Source organism: Porites lutea, chromosome 3 (genome assembly GCF_958299795.1).
Source record: "Porites lutea chromosome 3, jaPorLute2.1, whole genome shotgun sequence".
Lineage (NCBI taxonomy): Eukaryota > Metazoa > Cnidaria > Anthozoa > Scleractinia > Poritidae > Porites > Porites lutea.
In genome coordinates this window covers 24519307-24541123 of record NC_133203.1, presented here as the reverse complement: position 1 = coordinate 24541123, position 21817 = coordinate 24519307, and the positions used below count along the sequence as shown (strand labels likewise).

The 21817-nt window shown below is 37.9% G+C and overlaps 1 protein-coding gene across 1 annotated transcript; it reads right to left on the bottom strand.

The window, feature by feature from the left end:
• Positions 1-993: 993 nt before the first annotated feature.
• LOC140930756 (cullin-1-like) lies at positions 994-21010 on the bottom strand. Its single transcript, XM_073380462.1, has 24 exons — positions 20469-21010; positions 17313-17395; positions 15293-15369; positions 14508-14675; positions 13955-14005; positions 13312-13402; positions 12214-12377; positions 11379-11447; positions 11142-11235; positions 10543-10673; positions 9843-9950; positions 9432-9538; positions 8621-8669; positions 7518-7649; positions 6937-7054; positions 6747-6823; positions 6250-6336; positions 5968-6012; positions 5435-5527; positions 5010-5057; positions 4348-4421; positions 3614-3719; positions 2795-2908; positions 994-1521 (listed from the first exon to the last, which is right to left on the bottom strand). The coding sequence occupies exons 1-24, from the start codon at positions 20612-20614 to the stop codon at positions 1441-1443; spliced, it is 2313 nt and encodes a 770-aa protein (XP_073236563.1). The 5' UTR covers positions 20615-21010; the 3' UTR covers positions 994-1440.
• Positions 21011-21817: the final 807 nt, after the last annotated feature.

The following is a 21817-nucleotide window of genomic DNA, read 5'->3' as shown; positions in this document are numbered from 1 at the left end:
TTAGCCTTAAATAACAAAACTGGACCATTATTTTTGGAATGGAATTGATGCAAAGACGCGTTTTAGCCTTTTAAAAAGATGGCAGATAGCGTGTCATAACCCCTTTAAGCACATCACTAACACACATGAACACCAAGCGTCCAATATCGCGAAGAGATGAAAGTTAGGACACTACTAACAGGCAAAAGAAAACCGGGAGGGGTGGGTGGGAGTGAAGGCCTAACGCAAACTGTCGCCGAACTCATCAAAGGTGACTGTACGGTGGCATATTTAAGCTCTACGAAGCTTTTGGCATGTTATGTTCACTTTTTTCAGCTGTGATAGGTCCTTTATACTGTAGAAACAATCAAAATCCAAGACGTTTTGAAGTCGGACTGATGCGTATGAAAGGTTTCTTGAAACTGCAAGACTTCGCTTCCAAAACCGGGTTTGTTTAAGACCCAGATAACCGATCAAACATTTCCCCCCAACACTGAGCTTCCCATGTTTAATCTAGACGAAATATTTTTACCCAAAAATGTGGGTTAGAAACAAATATTTGACCGCCTAACCATCTCTGCCAGTAAAGCAAGCCCAAGCGGGAAAAATTAACCAATCATAAAGCGACTACTCGCCATTCGCCACTTTAGGGAACTGGAGCCGAAAAGCGTCCCGCAATTGTTTCTGGGATCGTCACTGCGGACGCTCGGCCCATTCTTCCCCGTCTCTAGTAACAGTCCCAGAAGCCTTAGCGAAATTTAACTCGGTCTAGTTTCCTTCGCGCTATTAAAGTGGCGAATAATTTCAGCGGTAATATGCACAAAGCTGCATGTGGGCTCAACTTGTTCGAAGTTTTGTCCCACTTTGTTTGCTCGTTCAGCTATACTCCATGTTGTGTGTGACAAACATCTTGGACGAAAATATGAGCAAAATGCTTCAAAATACAAATTGGAGCACTCGAGAGTTGAACAGGGCCAGTTCAAAATGACCACAACTGAGAAAACAACGCACGACTACCAATGGCAACATTTACTTGTTCAAGAATCCTAGAAATTAACAAATTCACGAGAACATGCTTCCCGTGTGTAAAAACTAGCAAAAATACATAAATATTACACGAAGATACCACAATAAAGGAGCAAAGAGGAGTAGCTTAGCAACAGGTCATATCTCAAGCCGCGATGCGATGAGACAATCCACGCTTGGCGCCCACTGAAAGGCGTTTACCAAATCAATAGAAGTAACCAGTTCCTTTGTTTTGACAAGTTGAAACTTCACTGCACATTTTAATCGCGTTCCGTTTGTCTGATCAGCCGCTCTCAGTAAAAAAAGGAAGTAATACTATATATATATATATAATTCTTTTTTATCTTCGTGCGGTTCGTTCAATTTGGAAGCAGCTGCTGATTTCAAATCCCATCCCGTCCTGCAAGCAGTTTGCTCAGCGGCTGCCGACAGCTCTCACGCCAAGTAAGCGTAAGTGTCTTTCTCTCCCTCCACTCGCTCAAGATATTCTTTTTCGATTAAGATATCAATACATTTCTGAAGAACAAAAACCAAACAAAAGAAGAGTCACTAAGTATCTCACGCAACGGATCATTGAAATCACGCACCTCGTGTACTGCACTGCACTCCACAAAACCAGATAAAGGCATTGTGCACACGAGTCGCATACACGTTTGTGAACACATACAGGGTAGCAAAAGCAACGGGGACGGCGACGGCAACGAAAACATAAAAAAACAGAAATTTTGCACGTGCAGCATACTTTGTGGTACATTAATTTGCCGTCAATGCACGAACACGTCGTAAAATTTCCTGATGCGAGGTCTTCTGGAGAACCTAAACACATTACGGCGAATTTCTTCTCTCTCTTTCTACACTTGAGTGCGGTCCCCAAGAATTCAACTCAAGGAAAATTCGCTTACATTTGTCATTTTCAGCGAATTGGAATAATTAATGTAACAAAGTTTGAAAAAACGCGAAATCATTTTGTGACATTTTTGTTGCCGTCGCCGTCGCCGTCGCCGTCGTCGATGCTAAAGCTCCCTATTCACATTTACGGCTTCTGTCCAAAAAGGAACGATACAAACGGATATTTTCGTCGATGTTCTTCACAATAAGATTATAATTAAATGAAATCGCAAAAAATATCGCTCAAATGTGGACAGCCGTAATACCTAAGCCTGTAAACGTTTACAAACTTCGACGGCACATGGCCTAAACGTCCTGAGGCTGCAATATTGCGCGCAATTACTAAATTGCATCGTGTGTCCACCGCTGATAATGTTTTGCGTTATGTTGCTTTAGATTACAGGAACTACAGGAAATAAATTCCACCTTATGTCCGACATCTATAACAATTTGTGTAATGGTGTGACTCAACTTTCAATCTTTAGCAAATCAGTTCATTCGAATTAAGCCGCTGGTCCTACACAGCCGTTCATTGATCGTTACGCAACGCTCCTATACAAACAACGCCAGTGTAGGAGCCAATCTGCTGCTGCTCATTTGTTTCAGTGTGCTATTATTTCTTCTTTCGTCTCGTCCCCCTGAGTTTATAACTGTTTGTGAGATCAAGGCAATGTATTTTTTGTAAAAAAAAGGTCGTTGTTAGAAATATCGCGCGTCATACGCCTGCAAGCAGCTTAGCATGTTGAGCGTAATATTGAACGAAATGTGAGTGCAACATATTGCACGCAATGCTCCTGTATAAATGTTCTTTCGTGTTTTGAACGAACGAACGAACGAACGAACAAACGCACGTACGCACGCACGCAAGCGCACACGAATGAATGAGTTAACAAAGCTGTACCTTAATGACAGGAACTCTAGGTTTGAATCTGCTTGACAGCTGTGATAGAACCTCCGCCAGCAGAGGTTGGTGTTTTAACATCTTTCTCATTTTCATGATCCGCACGATCGCGGCCTGCAAACCAACAAAGTGAAACTAAGCTTTAAGCTGACAGCTCAAACTAATGACACCATTCCAAAAGGCTTCCTCACCAAAAATCCTCGCTGAGTTCTCCTCTTGACAGCTTTAAGTTCTAACGCTGTAGCAAAATGCACGTTCCGGGACTGAGCCCTTTAGTAGTTTTTTTCAGTAGTCCACAGTCTGTTTGTCTAGCCTTCGTTGCAGCCGGACTTGTCACTCGAGACGTGCAGTAGATAAGGACGCCCGGTAATAGTTGTCGAATTTACTCTAACTGAAGACCTTTAGATTCGAGGACGAGATTTAACTGAAAACTTTTTTGCGTATTCTCAAAAAGTCAACACCCCGGAAAGCTTCATTGTACTTTTTTTTCACCAGGAAAGTAAGCACGGTTCTTTTTATTGAAGGAGGTTAAGCCCTCTCCCGAACGCAAACTGATGAAATCTCCTAACATTTGATAACTGACAAAACGTGTCTCCGCCACTACGACATTGTGGTTAAAACTTGTAGTAGAATGACGACGGCTATCATGTTTTCCCGCCAAAATGACGCTGGTTCACGCGTGCGCAATACTCCGTATAGAGAAAATCTCGTACTTGTAGTCGTTCTCGTCTTAGAATCTAAAGCTCTCTGCTGTCAACAACAACAACAACAACAACAACAACAACGAAAAACTCTTTCAGGCATATTTAGGCATCTCACCTGTATAAGAAGTTTTCTGTCCTCTTCAATGTATTTATGCGTTTGTTCTTGCTCTTGTTTCTGCTCCGTTTTCATTGGCACGTTGATATTTACTCTCAGTTTCTTACTGCACAGTAAATAAACAAGCCACAAGATCAGGATATATCATATCCGCCGGGTTAGACAGCCAGACATTTATTACGGAGAATAAGAACATGATTTACAACAAAAATAAAGTGTTTTGACTATTTTTGAAGCACGGTTATTTGAAAGTCTTCAGATGAAGCCGACGTCAAGGTTGCTGGGACCACCACTGACTGGTAAACCCAAGTTTTGGTCGGATACTTAACTTAAGAGCTGTTGCCCCTGGTTCGCTTCCCAGCCGAACCAACACTCAGGGTCTTAAATAACTGAAGACAAAGCCCTTCCTTTACTGGTATCTGCAAATAGTTAGTTTTTCTAGCCTTTAGGGATAGCAACGAATGACCGTAGGCCCGGTCTATAGCGCGCGAAAAAGCTTTTCACTTCGGGTGGCGAGCAATGCGAGCAGCGGGAAAACGCGCGAACGTCCCCTTGCGCGTTCTGCTCACGCATGGCCTCTCGCGATCCGGTCTCAAATCACTTTCACTGTTCTGGCTCTTGTGTGACGTCATACTATCTGGAAGTGACTACTACTAGTTTCTACTTAACTGTGTTTCAACTGCCATTATTTGATTATATTTGTAAACAGGCGAAGAAGATTTGTGTCCACTCACTTTTTGTATCCAAGATAAAGACTAACTGAAGATTGTTGATCTAGGTTGGAGCCGTCTTCTGATGTATCGCAGACCTAATAGAAATACAATAGTCACAGTTGTTAGGGACAGTTTTTGGGCTGTCAATATTACTTTTCAGTCTTTTCCTCCAATAAATCCTCGCTATACCTAATTTGTTCTTGAGTGGATAGCGTGTTACACGTAAACCCGCTGGTTGCAAGGTTTAAGTCACTCTCTAACCTCTAAATAGAGGTAATATATGCAATCTGCAAGTAGCAGTCGTAATTTCTCGCTTTTTCTCACAGCTTTTCCCCACTGAATAGAGCGTTTTCACTCACGTGGTCAGCAGCTTGGCAAATTTCTCGGAACAACGGAAAGTTTTTACATGAGAAAAGAGTTCAATCCCCACAAGAATTCTTTTTGTACACCAACATGGCGGACGTGACGTCTTATGAAAACGCTCTTTAGGAGAATATTACATCACAAAATTATTTATGTGCTGCTTGATTCGGAATCCAAATTTTCCCCACTCTTAAGTGAAGGGGGGCGGGAGGGGGGGGGGTTCATCTTACAGAACAATGACAGGGAAACAAGCTAGAATCTCTCCCCAACGGCCCAATTAAAGTTGGTATGATAAAACTGTTAAAAACGCAATTACTCACAAGAAGTTTCGACTTCAACAGGATTCCAAGAACTTGCGAAAGAATATCCTGCGAACAAGTTGCAAGAATATAGTAGGTGATTAAAGCTCAGGAGTATCGCAATATTAGGACAAAGAACTACACTAGAAATGAAACGGTGATACGTGACGGTTATCATGAACCCATTACCAAAACGAGGCATGAGGGGAAAAGGGGGTGAGGTGGGAATACTAAAGAGGTGGGAAGTGGGAGAAATAAGCAACAATGCCAAAGAGATAAGGGGAAGAATCCAAGTAAAAAGGGGCGGTAACCGGGAATGCAAGCCACGGGAGATGGGAGGTTTGGACTCCCCTGCCCCACCCTATCTTAGGGAAGTGTCTGTCTCATAGAGGAGCCTGTTATGAAATGCAAATACAAGCAAGTAACAACCAACACAGGACGCCCACCGTTTTAAGCTGTGTCTGCTCCTGAATCTGCTCCAGGGTGAGACTGTCAGAATTATTGAACATCAGAAGAACGCCCATTTGGTAGGTGGATGCCTAGAACGAAACAAACATTGACGCAAACCGTTTGCTTTCTTTTCTTTGAATTCCTAAGGTAATAGACCAGTTTTGTTATTTCAGACTTTATTTGGGCAATGACGCTGTTTCCTGTTGTCTGTTGCAACAGATGAAAAGGATGGACATGAATTGAAAAAGTTTTAACGCTATATCTCCAAAAATCACCAAAAAATTATAATGGTTAGTGCTCCCTGATAAAGTTTGTTTGATATGTTCTTCATAACTTTACAGGAGCATTTTGTATACTGATAAAGGCACCAAGTAATGACGTCAGCACAGAATTGACCTAAAACAGCAATATTCTCATGACAAAGCCTCTTTAAGAACTCGAAACAACCAAAAACATTAAGCAAACATAACACCACGTTAAATGAGGACACAACAGCATTAAGGCAAAAAGCCACGGTATCATTACTCACCTGGAGAGTGTAGCGATTCTTGAAGCAGTTGGTCACTAACTCACCCTGGAGATAAAAAGGAAGCCTCATTTTAATAAACAGAGCTTGTTGATTCTTTTCACAACAGTTTGGTGGAGTGTCTACACGCTGGGCTTAGGGGGTCACAGCTGAAAGGTACAAGTTACTTCTCCACCTGCGGCAGCGACGATTCAGCACGTACACATTGAGTCGACTCGGCTTTAAACGAGTGGGGAATTTACTTTCCAGTATTTTACATACTTCTAGAGGAAGTGTATTGTTTACCTTGGACATGTGGTAAAGCCAATGAAGTTTGCGACCACTGTGTTGACTGCTGTAAAACGTCGTGAAACGCTGATGGCTTCTTTCCATCTAAAACAAAAACCAAAAGGCCCATTAGCAAGAAATTTGATGAGACTTTGTGCTAACACCTCCGATCACAATATAAAATACCCCTTTATATCCAAATTTTAGCGACAAAAATTGAGCGTTTAGGACACGTTAAAACCCATTTTCATACAAACTGACATCAAATTAGATTCCATTTCAATACAGGGAGGCCGAAAACCTCAACCGCGAAAAAAAAACACTTTAATTTACTCGTTTGGCAATGGCCATATGTAAGTTTTGATACAAAGAACTATCACCTTAATTCCATCTAACTTTGAAATCTGTGGCCGAAATCCTGAGTTGTTACCATTCAAATGAAACCTCTCAATTATTTCCTTAGTGAATTTTTTCTTTTTAAGGGTGAAAGTTTGAAACAGTAAAAATATCTGTACCTCGGCTGGTAACGAGAACGGTGCTGATTGCTGAAAAGGCCAGGATCCTGAACTTAGAACCTGGATTGAAAAGTCCACTAAGAGGAAAAACAAAAGCAAAACATTAAAGAGCAGCAGCAGTAGCAGCAACAACAAAAGATAATAGGGAAAATAATAACGGGCACAAGCTGAGAAAAACGAGACAACTCACAATCTAAGGCTCCCGTATTAGTTAGATGACTCTTGAATTTGTCGTTGAGATCTTTACTAACACCTATGTCTTGGAACATTCTTTGAAGTTTGGATGTATACTCAAAACCACACGCTTGCTGTAAATGAAGGGAAAAATAATACTGCAACCTTCAGCAGGGTCATCATTCAACAACAAAGACAAGAAAACAAGTAAAAATCAAAACAAGAAACTTATTTTTAAAACGCCACAACCGTCTATAACTAAAGATGACAAGGAATTGTAGAAACATGGCATCACCATATTGACGTTAATCCATGACAGTCTTGGATTCGGATTGCAGATACTGGTATCCGGATTTCTTATCAGTGGAACTTAAATCGTGGATTCCAATCGTTGGTGGGATTCAGGAGTCCTTGAGCTGGATTACGGATTCCAAAGCCCGGGATTCCCGATTCCAGAAGCAAAACGTTCCCGGATTCTGGGTTCCGAAAGTAAAGAGTTCTCGGATACCAGAATTCGGAATACTTTGCATGGGCGAATGGCATGAATATAGGTTTTGCGTACTTGAAAATGTTGCATCTAATATTCTTTCATTTTACCTTGAGTTTAGATATCATGCTAGCTTCTGCATCATCTGATGCAGAGTTGTGTTGTACCAGTCTCTTTGCCAACATTTTGGAATAAAACTTCTGGAAGACATCTTTGTCTTCAATGTACTTGAACACAACCATCTGCTCAAACAAACAGATAAAACAACAATTAGAGGTGATAAAGAATCAACTCATAAAGAGTCTACAGATTACAAATGACTCAAATATAGTCTGCGCAGCAAGCGTTTCCGTTTGGTTTCAGAGCAAAGAAAGACAGAGGAACGGGATTTTCGGTTTTGGCCGCGCGAGAAATGAAACGAGAGCCTGATTGGCTCAGCTTGTCGAACAATGTTCAGTCTGAGAGCCAAACAACAACACTAGGTTGTTTGTTTTCCCTTATCTTACGTTTCGGAAGCCCATTATGCACCAAAGCATTGAACGGAAGCCTGCCTACTGGTGGAGGATAAAACTGACAGATGAAGTGAAGATGACTTCAAGTTTCGTCCTTCCGGCGACAGTGTCAAAAGGACGTATACAAGTCGATCTTCACGCAACTCGACGACACAAAAAAAGCTGCATAAGTGAATACTTCCTCCCTCCTTCTCCTCATGTTCCCTTCAAATAGTTTCTCCTTCCAGACTAAACCGAACCCATGTATGGAATTCAGAAAAAATTGAGCACATGGAGCCTTCAATCCTGATAATATAAATTGACAAAGTTTCGTCCATTCGTTTGGACCTCTGGTAAAAATTCATCTTCAACAATTAGGGGTGGTCCACGGAGGGAGTCCATGGACCGGGTCCACAAAGAGGTTCATGGACTAGGTCCACAGAGGTGGTCCATGGACCGGGGTCCATGTTTTGTATACGTCCGTGTCAAAAATATACCCCAAGTTGAACAAGGGAAAAAAAGAAATCAATGTAAACAATAAGCTGCTTTGTAGAGGTCTTTTAGTTTCCTTTGCTCAATGCAACAAAGTTAGGGCCTGAAAATGCCACAAACAAACAGCTGCATCTCTTTACATCGTAAATGTAAAGACGAGGTGATAGTAATTACCGGCAGGATTTGTTGCAATACTTTCTTTTAGGTGGTGATCTTCATCAAGTACTTACCACTGAATTAAGAATGTCTTCTAGTTCAGCTTCCTCTGGATTCTTTGAGCTTAAACAACATACAAAAGTAACAATAAACACATTTTACCCGCTACCATTGCACACGCACGGGGGCAGACAAAAATTTGAACTGCCCCTAGACTTTGAGACAGGGTACAATAATGTACCCTAGCAGAATGTGAAAAATTATCTCAAGACCAAGAACACCAAACATTTAGCTGCCACAAAGATCAAAAAAATTATTCGTATATTGAATCACTATTAAGATAATTCTTAAATGGAAAAGGACGCAAATAAAAATTGAAACACTACTTTGCAAGTGTGCAAGTTGAAAACAGTCGGAGTCTCTTCCTTTCACCATCTTTGACTTCAACTATATATTTTTTACCCTGGTCACTATCTGCGTGTTATAGTTGGTGCACCACTAGTGGTGTGCAAGAAGGTTTCCGACACGTTAATAAAGATATTAGAGAGGTTAAGCATCATGTTTACGTCAGACGGAAAACGCGAATTTGTATCAGGGGACCAAGTTTCTTCTTAACTCTTTGCTTGTCGTTTCTGTTCATTACTTCTACACCTAAACTAGTAGTTTCACGCAATTTTTTACCCGCGATAATTGTTTTGAGCTGTTTTTATCTGCTCATTTTCTATTTTGAGAAATTCTCAACTTAAATCTGACGTTTGCGTTTGCCGTATACGTGAAGCTTAATTTCTCTATTAACTGATTGATGGATGGATGGATTGAAATGGCCGAGCCTTACAGTACATAGGATATGAAGATGAAATTTCTATATTGAAAATTCATGCACACCTTTTCTTCAGCAAGGAATCACAGTATCTTGCTAGTAATTCTGGAGACTTTGAAGAACTTTGTGCTTGTTTAGTGACAAAGTTATTATTTATGAACTTGCCACAAGCCTGTAAAAATACAAAACAAACATCATTATTTTAATAAAAAACAACAGATTCAGCAAGTTTAAACCATCCGTTTCAAATGGGAATTATCTGGGATGGACATGTGAACAATATTGCACTGGTTGTTTTGTAGCCAAAAAGCAAACTGGCCATTTGGGGGATATTGCAGTCAAGTCAAAATGTTTTGCAGTAGTAGACGGGATATTAAATTACCCCACTTTTATTTGCTGCTCTGAATTAGAGTGAATTCACAGAAGCTGCTTAACGCATAAAGACGATTATGACATCTGACACAGGAAACACTGACCTTGTCTAAAGCAGCCACAAATCCTGCATCATTGTTGAAAGCCGTCAGAACCAAAGCATTGTACTTGTGATGAACTTCTAGTATTGTTTCCACATACACCTTAGGGTCCTACGGGATTACATAAACATGGCATTTACCAGCTGTGATGTTTGTATTGGAATGTTGAATAGCAGAGTATTCACCTCATTAATCATCATCATCACCATCATTAATACTACAATAATAATAATAATAATAATAATAATAATAATAATAATAATAATAATAATAATTATTATTATTATTATTCTTATTATTATTTATTATTGTGAAATACTTCAATCCATGAGTCATTTCACAAGTAGGTTGAGTTTGATCGTCAGAGTGAACGTAGTCCTGAATAGGACTGTTGTTGTTGACAGTGACAGACAGTCTAGGTGAGTTGTATCATGTCAGTTGATGGTATTATACTCTGGTTATTGACTCGATTTGGTCAATGAAGTCGCAATTTTATTGGTTGTCTGTAAGTTAAGCTGTGATATTACTGGCCATGAAGAGTCGAAATGAAATAATTGGTACATTTTGATCCATCCTTTTTTCACCTGAAAATTAACGTCTGTGGAGACTTGATGGTAATTCTCTAAAGTTAATATACAAAATCGTGTAACTGTAAATGGTAATTACAAAAATACAGTAAAAAAAATATTGAATATACACTAACATTGAAAGCTTGATCTCCACATTTTTCTAATGCATTAAGTCCCTGACTTGTGATGTGGTTTTCTAATAGTGTTCGAAGCTGCCCTAATCCATCAGGTATCCTGGCAACTAAGTTGTACATGCGTCCAAGATCTAAAAATAACAATAAAACAGACCAATCAGAGACAACAGAGATATATTTTAGGCATAAATGTATAAGCAACACTTTTCCAAAGACAATAGCCTGTGTGCAGTTGTCTCCTTTTTCCTTTGTTGCTAATGGCTACCAAAAGCTTTCAAAACAAAATTTTACAGTGTACTAGCAATTTGAAATCAAACCTTTGCATTCCCTTATCCTTCTGTAAGAAATTAGCCTGAAAAGGTGTCATTACTGGACCCAACCCACAGATAGCATTGAAAAATTAACCACAGTGTTTAAACCAATCCCTTGTTGTAAAAATGGGCAGCTAAGTCCTACCTCTTATGGGAGACCAGCATGAGTAACACAAATAAAACCAGAAATGCTATGCTATCTCTTGGAAGGTGTTACAACTCTTTTGAGAAACCCAGATTAATACAACAGATTAAAATACATAGTATTTAGAGTTTGTTTCCACAAACCTTCATTTTTGTCATCATCTAAAAGGTTTTGGAATTCAGCATAGAAGATGTCTAAATGTTTCTCAATCAGAACTTGCTCACATTTTCTGGCAAGCTAAAAAGAGGAATTAAGATCAACCAGATTGACTTTGACATTACATGATCAAAAAAACAATACATGCACAAATTCATAACAGTGGTTAATGTAGTTTTCTGAGTAACCTTCTGGTGACCTGCGTATCCAAATGGATAACATACCTCATCTTGTGTACTTTCATGTAAATAGACTTGAACTCTTCTTTGCTCTTCTAACAAACGAGCTTCAGCCTAACAAAAAATCGTTAGATACTTTAATTTTCTGAAATACAGAGTCATCAACAAAATCAATCAGGTTTACATCAATGACATGAACTATAATTAATATCTGACCACCTATAATGCACTTTATTAAAAACTGAATCTTTGGATAATGCAATTCTAGAGCTCTGATTGGCTTAGCCATCATGGTATATGAGCCATTTTACCATGCTCTCCAAATAATTACGGTAACTGTATGAGTCTGCTCAAAACAGGCTGAAAATCGGCTGTTTTTACAAATAAAGTCAGGAAGAATTCTCAATACTTTGCGGGAGTTTTTAATACAACAATTGTTATTCTACTCACACTTCTTGGATATGAGATGATTATGTAGCCAACTTGGTTGTCTGGCTCCAAAAGTTTAATAACGTACTACAGTAGCGTTTAGTTTTTAATCTTTCCTTTAAATTGGGTTATAACTATATTATTGTTATGTGCTTTTGATGATATTCATATAAAATTAGTGACATTTAGCAGGATGGTATGCAAGTGTAAGGAAGGGTCATTGGTATAATTTAGAGAAACAGGAATACTCAAATTTGGGCTTAGGACCTCAGCTTTATTTTGCTATATCCAAGCCTGGGAGAAAGTCATGGATGAATCAAGGACTCGTGGAGAAATTCAAGGACTTTCAAAGTTTTGTTTCATTCCAGGACATTTCCAAGACTCCTCCTAAATTTTAGGGACTTTTTATTCTATTATTATAATCATGAGAAAAAGGAAAACATTATCATACCTTTTTCATATACTCTGTAACAGGGTTTTCTCTTAGAAATTCTGTACTCTCCGTAGTGTAAAATCTTTCTGTATCATCTAAAAATACTGACTCAAAAGATGATTTGTAAACATTTAAGGTGGGCCCTTTGGCAGAGGGATCATCCTCATTAAGGCCAAGTTCAACTGTGAAAATAAAAACAAACAGACAAAAAGTTTGTACTTGTACTACTCATCAAATTATACTGTTAAAAGGAAATACAGAAGAAACTGGAGATCATGCAACCACAATCCAATGGTGCATAAAAAATGACCCTAAGTGACTGTAATCAATTTTATTGTCCAATTCTCTGACTGTTTTATGAGCAAAATACAACATAATTTGGAAGGGAAATGTGGCAGTTTATCAGGTCACTTGGAGCCTTCATTTTTCCAAGAACCTCTTTAAATACTTGCATGAACAGTTAATTGTGGTTGCATAGTGCATGATATTCTAAGGATGTCTAATTGTTTTTTTTATTGATAATTATTTTGCTTTAGTACAACCCACAGAGCAAACACACGTGTATGATATTACAGTGAAACTTGTATATAACGGCCATGTATATAGCAGTCACCCTGTATATAACGGTTACCTTGCCATTTCCCAAGGGTGACCGCTGTACACAGGTTAACCGTTAGACTGTACATGTATGCGCAATACTTTCCTTGCTCAGTAAGAGATTTTGCATGCATTTTTAACATTAATTTCAGCAGCTTGTAGTCACAGCCGTCTTACAGTTCAACACCTAAGTTTAAACACAGGGATGTAGCTAAGGAAAAGCTAAGCAGGCTTTTTTATATGTCAAGCTGGCTTTTTCTCCAACTTCACTCTCAAAATCGCCCATGTGTTGGGTTTCCTAGAGCAATTTGAGGCGGTGATAAGCTCTATTCAGCCAGTGAAATTACATGTAGCTGGCAGCTGGCTATTAGCGACATCCCTGCAAACATATATGATAGGACGTGACTTTTGCAATTCCATAGTACAGTGGAACTTCATATAACAAAGGCCCAAGGGACTGTCAAAATTTGTTTGCTATAATGAGGTTTATCGAGGTTCCACTGTATTTCAATCACATACCATAACACTGTATTACTCCACTGACGAGTCTGGTGTTGATTGTTTCACCATTTCTTTCTCTTTCAATTAACCGCAACACAGCATTTGTCACCTGCAAAAAAAAAAATAAATAAACGAAATTGGAAAAAACAACAGGATAACCACATTTACAGGCAAGTATCTAGTCAAAGGACTTTACATGTATAATTTATTTACCTCTGCTTCTGATTAGGTATACAATCAGAAAAAGTAATAATCTCTGTTTCCCGATTAAAAGATAATTCATGAATATAAATAGTCCATGCACTGTATTTAATACAATATGCATTATAGAAAGTTTACCTGGAATAGCGCTTATAAATAGATTTTCTTTGTTGTTTTTTCTTTTATCATTGCTATTGCTAATAATACAAAGGACTGAATGGAAGGTAACAAAGACCTCTGAAGCTGACTCTTGTCATGTTTTTATGTCATTCTTGTGAAACAAAACAACAGTATAGAAAGAGTACATAATTGTAGCCCTGTGTTATTTGCAGATGAATAGCTTGATAAAAGTGTCACTCCTACAAAAACACCACGGCCCTGAAATACATGCATGCACTGTACTGATGAGCTAAAAAATTTAATCAAGACAGTAGCTCTTTTAGAACAATAATTATAGTACCTGTCTATTAAGAGGTCTAAACAAATTCTCCCTCCAGGTCACTAAAGCAAGCTGCAAAAACAACAACATTTATGTCAACATTGCTACAGTAGATCCCCCCCCAGACACAAACAAAGGAAAAAAATGAACCATGAGATAATACTGCTAAGAAGGTTTTCCTTAGACTGTCACACCACAGCTCCATGATGAGTTAAGTCGGAGCATGAACAGGGATGAAACTCAACAACAAAAAATTAACTGGACTTTGCCCCCGTTTCACTGACAAGGTTTTTAAGCCATTTGGTACACTACAACAAACTACTCTTTTAAGAAACAGATAGTTACAATCTAAATAGTGCAAATTCTACCCACAAATAGTTAAAAAACTAGTCGAGGCAAAACATTAACATTTAGTGTTTTGGTAAGTCTAAAACCCACGGCTATGCCACATGTTTAAAGATTGATCACACAATTCCACACTTTAATTTCCTTCAGCAAAACGTTCTTCTCATAATGGTTTTATCCAATCCAATACATTCAATTACATCAATAACAACAGGAAGCACCAACTCACAGAATAAATTTCATATATGCCCTTCCTTCCTTCATCACACTCTCGTCGCACCCAGTGTCGATTTAGATATGCACAAACCCCATTCAAAACCTTGCTTGAAAACCTGTAATCCTCCCAGCGCTGGGTATAGAACTTTAGCACTGATTCATCCATAAGGTCTGAACCATCCTAAAATGAAAATTAAATGTAAGAACGATAAAATTTTTCAATTTTATTTTTTAGACCTTTTTAGCTTGTACGTTTTATTTTCCCAATTCAAGCCACTGATGTTCTGAAGGGAATTTGACTTTAATTTTGTCTCTTTATTTGTTAATATATTTGCACTAATATGACCATGGAAAGTGCCAAATTATTGAAAGAAAAAATGTTTTTGATTGACATTCCCCCTAACCAAAGAGTTCCTTAGGCTGGGGGCAGTGTGGTCATTTAATATTGATTTTACACAACATTGACTTTGCACAGCGCCATCTATCGTTAAGTGTTTGCCAAGAAAGAGAGTCAATTAAGACTGCAGAGCGAATATCATAACTGGCACCTGTGAGAACTCCAGCAGTACGTGACTGGAATCTTTACAACTTATCTTTCAATAATCTGCCGTAGGTGTCCCACAAAGGAGAACAATACTTAAAATATGGCTGAACTAAGTCCTTATAAACTGACACACTCTGTTTATACATAAAATTAGGGGTCTTAACAACAAGTAGTTTAAACACAACTTATGTGTGTAATGTACATGAGTAATTATTTAAAGCCTGGCCAGGCATACCACAACTGAGTTTACTTACCTTTTGCATGCCTGTGAGGTAAGCCTTGAGAAATTCCTTTAGTCTTTTGTACAATTCATGACCAACAAATTGAGCCCCTGTAAAGTGAGGTAAAGTGACTGAGTCAATAGTTAGCTTAAACTTTGGACTACAGTCAACCCTCTTTGATACGGACACCAAAGGGACAGAACCAAGTGTCCGCTTTACAGAGGTGTCCGTATTATAGAGATAGGAAATGTATGATTTTTGGCTTTTCTGGGACCAAAGGAACTGTCCGCAAAAGAGAGGTGTCCGTATTATAGAGGTGTCTGTAAGGAGAGGTTAGACTGTCCCTCACAGTAAATGTAATAACAACTCTAAGGAGGCAGTTAAAGATGGGAGCTACATTATAGAATCGATAATAATGTGGTGGTGTAGTTCTATCTTTGGTTTAAAATCAATTTTATATTCCTTCGTTTTAAGGGGTATGGTAATGTATGATAACGTGTTTGAAAAAAAGGTAGACTGTGAGCAGTCTCTTATTTTTCTTTGCAAAGTTACTGCATGCCAAACCTAAGCATGCGAGCAGCGAAGCCGCAAACTGCAAGAAACAAGGGCATAAGCCTGAGAAGAAAAAATAAGAGACTGCTGACTCTTTTGTTCTGTCTGGGGACAACGAAGCTGTCAAGGTAATTTAATTAATCAGTTAAACCCGAGTAACTTGAAACAATTTATAAATAGAACATAAACAACTGAAAAAATTACACTTTCTTTAAATCCAATTCATTTCTCTTGAGGAAATTTACAGCAGTTTCCTTCTGGAAGATATCCTTAAAAGTTTTAGTACTGAGATTAATGTTTGGTTCGCTATTGTTTGCAGTTGGTTGTGACGCGTGACTATATTTACTGCTTGCAATCTCACCACAGACCAGTTAATGCTCTGTCAACAGCTGTGCAATTGACCAATCGGTTACTCCGTTTCTGGGCTGACGGAGGGTTTGTTTACTACAAAAGAGTCAGCAGTCCGTCTTTTTTCCCTCGTCTCAATTGTAATAATAATGTCGTGGTTTGCAATCGCGCTGGATGAGAAAAGAACTAGACAGATTTTAAGAGAAAAGACGGACTGCAAGCAGTCTAAAAAAAGGAAACCAGTTTTGCAGAATCACAGATCACACATTCAAATTTGATGTGGCATTATAGCTTTGAAATGAGAGTGTTTGGAGAAGATGTGTTCCCATCTTGGGAATAAAATGCGAGTATATTTCTACCCAACAAGCCTTTATTATTAAGCTGTAATGCCATTCCAAACTCAACATTAGTTAAACTACTTTTAGAGGACTTAGGTTGTTCTATAAAAGCAAGAGAAAACTTTTTGCTGTGGATAGCCTAAATATAAATGTTATACACCTAAGGTCAAAACCAAATTCAGATTATAGGTTTTTAACCTGGAATAACTCTCAATTTCCTTGTTTCAGAATAAACCTAAACTGCTCATGACCAACCTTGACAATCACTGAAGGCAACATGTTTAAACAAGAACACTGTACAAGCAGCTTGTGGTAAAACCGCTGACACTGCAACTTGATCTTAAGGTTAGAGATACCAAATTAAAGTTTATTGAGCTGCTGTCAATTTGTTTATGATTTTTTAATGTAAGAGTCTGAAACAGCTTTTGAAAGCTAAAACTCAAAGTGATTTTTGTTTTTCACTTATCTGATTATTCTAGTCTTTTGGAAGTCAAAGAGCTAAAAAAATGTGTCGCGGTGAGACACCCTGGGCTAAGTTGTTCAAAGCTGGGTTGAGAACCTAGGGTTAGTGTGAGATTTGAATTCATATATGAAAGCTTAAAAGGCATTTCAGTTTTAATTCTTTTTGTCTACAAGTTGATGATTGGAAGCTCTAAAAATAACAGAGAAAATTATCCGAGAAAATGCTTTTGAACACAAGAGGGTTAAGCACTAATCGGCCTTCAAACAACTGGGCCCTGGAAGGTATATAGCGGTAACCTTAACACAACAAATTACTTCGGAAAATTTTGCGCAATTACATTGACAATACTCACCTCCCTGGTTAGGTGCTTTCTTCTGTTTAGGAACTCTTGACTGAGACTGCTGATGAACACTAGTGCAGTAATTATATACATGTCTAGAAACCGTCAAGGAACATAAAGACAATATAACCTAGCCAATGGAGGGACATATGTATAGGAGACTAAAAAAAATCACAAAGCCCTTAAAATATAGGTTCAAAAGTGCAAAGAGGGGAATTTTGACTGCAGTTTTTTTACCACAAGGCGGTCAAGATGCAAGCTGCCGTGTTGTTTCCGTGATTTGTTGTTTCTCAACCTAGCAATATCAAATTCTTTTATCTCTGAAACCCATGCTTTGCCTAGCCCTTGAAAGAACCTCTTTAGCAGCTTCTTTGTTACCTAATGGAAGGAAATTAAAATTCTGGTCATCAGCTCTCAATTTCTAGGTGTATTTCAACCAGCTGGTTGTGATTTCTGACCCTGTAAATTGTTGAATTCTAAGAAAGTCAAACCATGTTAAAAAGAACGGGTGACTCGCATTATTGTGTTCCTGCAAAATTTTATAGCAAAGCCAGCCTCTTTTTCTTTTCTCTGCCTGGTTTCATGACAACAGATATGTCATTTACATGAATAAACACAAGTGTGGATTATTTGCTTAAAGTGCCAAAAACAAATAAAACATTAGAGCTGTAAGCTAGTTTTAAGTTAATCTAAAATGAAGAAATTGGCTTTAAATTTTCTAACAATGTAGTCTTAAAAAATCACAGCTGCGTCAGTTTAAGCTTGTACTTTCTCTTTTTAGTAACATTCTTTTTTGCTTTAAACTGAAAACTGGATATATACGAAAGCAAAATCTGAAACTTCTTTCATGTTGGTCAAAACTGAAAAGCCAATGCAAAAAAAAGTGAAAATGGAAGCCAAAAAAGACAAAAAGACCAAAAAAAGGATTCAAGACTTTCTCTGTGAAAAGCAAAAGACTACTGATACCCCCCAAAATGGCCAAATCTTCCAAAAATAATTATACATAACATAAAACAACACTGCTCGCCCTTTAGCAATAAAAGAAAAAATCCGGCAAAACACATCTGACTTTGTAAAGTTGTCAGGGATCTTGCATTTAGATGATTTTGCACACCTTGGTAAAATACCATTCTCTAATACAGTTCTTCAATGCCATTGTTTCAACCAAAATATTCCCTCATTTGGACCCCAAGGATAAATCTTAAAAAATCCTGTTGTAATCAAATAAATGTCATTTTTATATAATTAAAAAAGTCTTAAAAAATCCTCATTGTTTGGTCCTTAAGGGCCTAGTGCAAAAAAGCCAGATAGGAAAAGTGGTATGGTCACACAGGGCTCAAAGTCAACAACTAACTGGTCACATATGCAACTGGATTTTTGGCCTCAAAAATCATGTGCAATAAATATTTATTGCACCTGTGCACCACAAAATCCAAAGCACAGTGCGACTGACTTGCTTCCCTGCTTCCTCGCCTGAACATACTAACGTACTCGAACTAGTAAGATGTTACAAATGTAATTAAACAGTAACTTCACGCAATGAAAGTAAAAGTGATGTAGAAATACCACAACTCTAAATAATAAAGTTACATTGTTTTCATTTCATCTGTGTATGTTTAATTCATTCTTTCTCCCAACGGATTCCACAAGCTCCAATTTGATGTTTTACTCCATCCCAGACTCTTCTGGTTTGTAATAAACGCCGGTGACACATGCAAATACATGTATGCTACAGACTAACATATGCTTCTTGGGAAATGATCGTTCTTAGGTCAAGAGTGTCAAGCATATCAAAACAAAAACAGTGTGGATTAAGAGCAACTTTTTTTCTTCCAGTTTTTGAGTCACAATCCAGTAATATGTAAGTCATTGCGCATTTAACGAAATAATTCATCAAAGATTAATTTTCATTCTCATTCTACATACTCATTGTTGTTGTGAATTTTTTCAAGTGTAAGTTTTCTTTAGTCACAACTGTCGATCAAAAAGGGAAATTAGTATTAAAAATCACAACAGTATTACTGCATAGCAAATTAGCTGTCTTTTATCAATCACAAGCTTGAAATAGATGTAACAGAGAGAAGATGACATATAAACGTGGCACTGTTAAGTTTGTTACTTTTTCTTTTGAAATAGATGCTCGTAACATTGTAAGCTGTGCTCCTAAAATTTTCAGCTGTGCGCCTAAAAATTTACATCTAGTAGCACAAGTGCTCCCAAACTGAAATTTAAACTTTGAGCCCTGTCACACCAAGTGGGTCAAAAGTAACTGCAATTCACAGCTCTGGTGGAAGAAAATTCTATTACACAAGATTATTTTCCTGAATCTGAAAAATCGAAAATCACCCAAAATCACCTGTCCTGTTAAAAACAACAGTTACTATATTCTTCTTGAATCTGCTTAGAAAACTCCTTTTTTCTCTGATAATGCAAATGCTAACCTGAAGAATTCACATCCTTGATAAAAAAAAAGCCCATCAGAGACCCCTCATCCCCTTCCCTTCCCTTTTGACGTTACCTCTGTAAGTTAGTGTGATTGAAGAAGCACAACTTGGCTTCTTTCATTTCACACGGATAGGCTGCTTTGCAGTGTGCTCTAGCCAAATTATTGTAGAAAAATAGATGATGACATTGAAAAAGATAGATTATTTCTAATGGCCCACGTTCGATATATTAAAATTCTAACATGACTTCGTGCCTTTCTGGTCATTTTTCTATATTTGGTTTGGTGTTCTTTGTGCTTAAATCTCTCCTGAGAATTGTGAGACAATGGAGTCGTAAAAAATTTGCAATTTTGACCCTACAGCCTTAGAGTCATGTCAGAATTTTAATATATTGAACATGAGCTGTTAGCTTAATTCCCACATGCGTTGAAACTGGGGTCCTGGGACCAGCATTTGATAAGACTCAGGTGTCAACTTCATATCAATTCAATAAAGATTCAACAGGAACAAAGAGAAAGTGCAAACTAAAACATAACATTAAACAAACCGAATTTCATGAACTCTATAAAAATGAGGTGATTAGACTGTTGAACTGTTTGAATACTAACAACCGGATTATTACCATCTTGAATCCGTTTATCAATACATTTAAGCTGGCTTTAACTTCTCAAAGGAAGCCAACTTCATAATCTTAGTACAGTAAAATTTCTCATAAAAAGGATACGTATAGAGCTCCATATAGCGTGGCTTTGACATACTCTGTTGCTTATAAACGTGTTGTATTCCTTCTTTAAGATCATCCCAGATTTCGTCCAAGTTAATTTGACGTAATCCATGTGGATTCTGTGTCCTAGAAGCCATCATGTTCATAATTACACCGTCGACAAACCTCGGCTTCTGACTTCCTTTGTTAAGTTTTCTTTCCCGTAACCCCGAGAAAAACGTACCACTTTTGATTATCAATTAACCTTCCCTCCAAGAAATTGTAGCACTGGTCAGTACCTTGTCGAATTCATCCCAAACGTGAAGAATTTTGCTGTTTGACACACACAACTGCAGCCCAACACAAATGGATGGTCGAGACAAACACTTCCCTTTTGACTCCAGAAGCGTATATCAAGCAATACTTCGCCTAGAAAGAATTTTCATTTTCTTAGATGAATTTGTGCTTGACAAATGCGAGATATTTCGAGGGAAATACCATCTTTTTATCACTTTTCCTCTCGACACATTATCTTCTGGCACGTAAAACAAGATGGCTGCTAGTCTGTGACGTCACAGACGACATGACCGCAAGGCATGCTTACCCGCGCCTTTCAAAAGTTGCCATGTGCGGAACGCGGATGTCGACAAAGGAAATCGCAAAGCGGCGGATTTTACTTGTTTTTTTTTTCTGCGTGAAAATCGACGATCTGCGAGCAAAGGTTTCTTTCTGACATGACTTAACAGTGGCACTGTTCCTGGCACTGGGTTGGCGTAAGCTTAAACACCAAAGACAAGTATCGACGGCTATTATGATGTATGACTCCCGACTATCTAACATCTAAATTTGTATCTCGTGACGAAATAACTTCTTATCGATTGAGGAATACTGAAAATAAATTAGTCCTTCCACTGCCCCGTACCAATTATTTAAAGAAAAGTTTCTCCCATAGCGGAGCTAAGCTGTGGAACAGCCTATCCCATGATTTAAGATCTGCAGATTCTTTACATGATTTTAAACGCAAACTGTGTCGCAACAGTTTTGAATGAGATCATACATTAATACAGTTTTACACGGCATCCTTGAAAAGCAGCTTTTATTTGTAAATAGCTAGGTAGTTAAAATTTTATGAATATATTTTTAATCAGAGTTAGTTTAGTTAGGTATAATAGATCTTAGATTTTTTTTTTTTTTTTGTACATGCTGAAGGAATCTTAACCGTGTTTAAATAAAGTTATCTATCTATCTATCTATCTATCTATCTATCTATCTATCTATCTATCTATCTATCTATCTATCTATCTATCTATCTATCTATCTATCTATCTATCTATCTATCTATCTATCTGTCTATCTATCTATCTATCTAT

Coding starts and splice junctions, on each gene's coding strand:
- LOC140930756 (XM_073380462.1), bottom strand. CDS start 20,614: ATGAACATGATGGCTTCTAGGACACAGAATCCACATGGATTACGTCAA. Junction 11,448..12,213: donor TTACAGAGTATATGAAAAAG/GTATGATAATGT, acceptor ATTTTTTGTTAG/GCTGAAGCTCGTTTGTTAGA. Junction 9,539..9,842: donor TTGTGGCTGCTTTAGACAAG/GTCAGTGTTTCC, acceptor GTATTTTTACAG/GCTTGTGGCAAGTTCATAAA.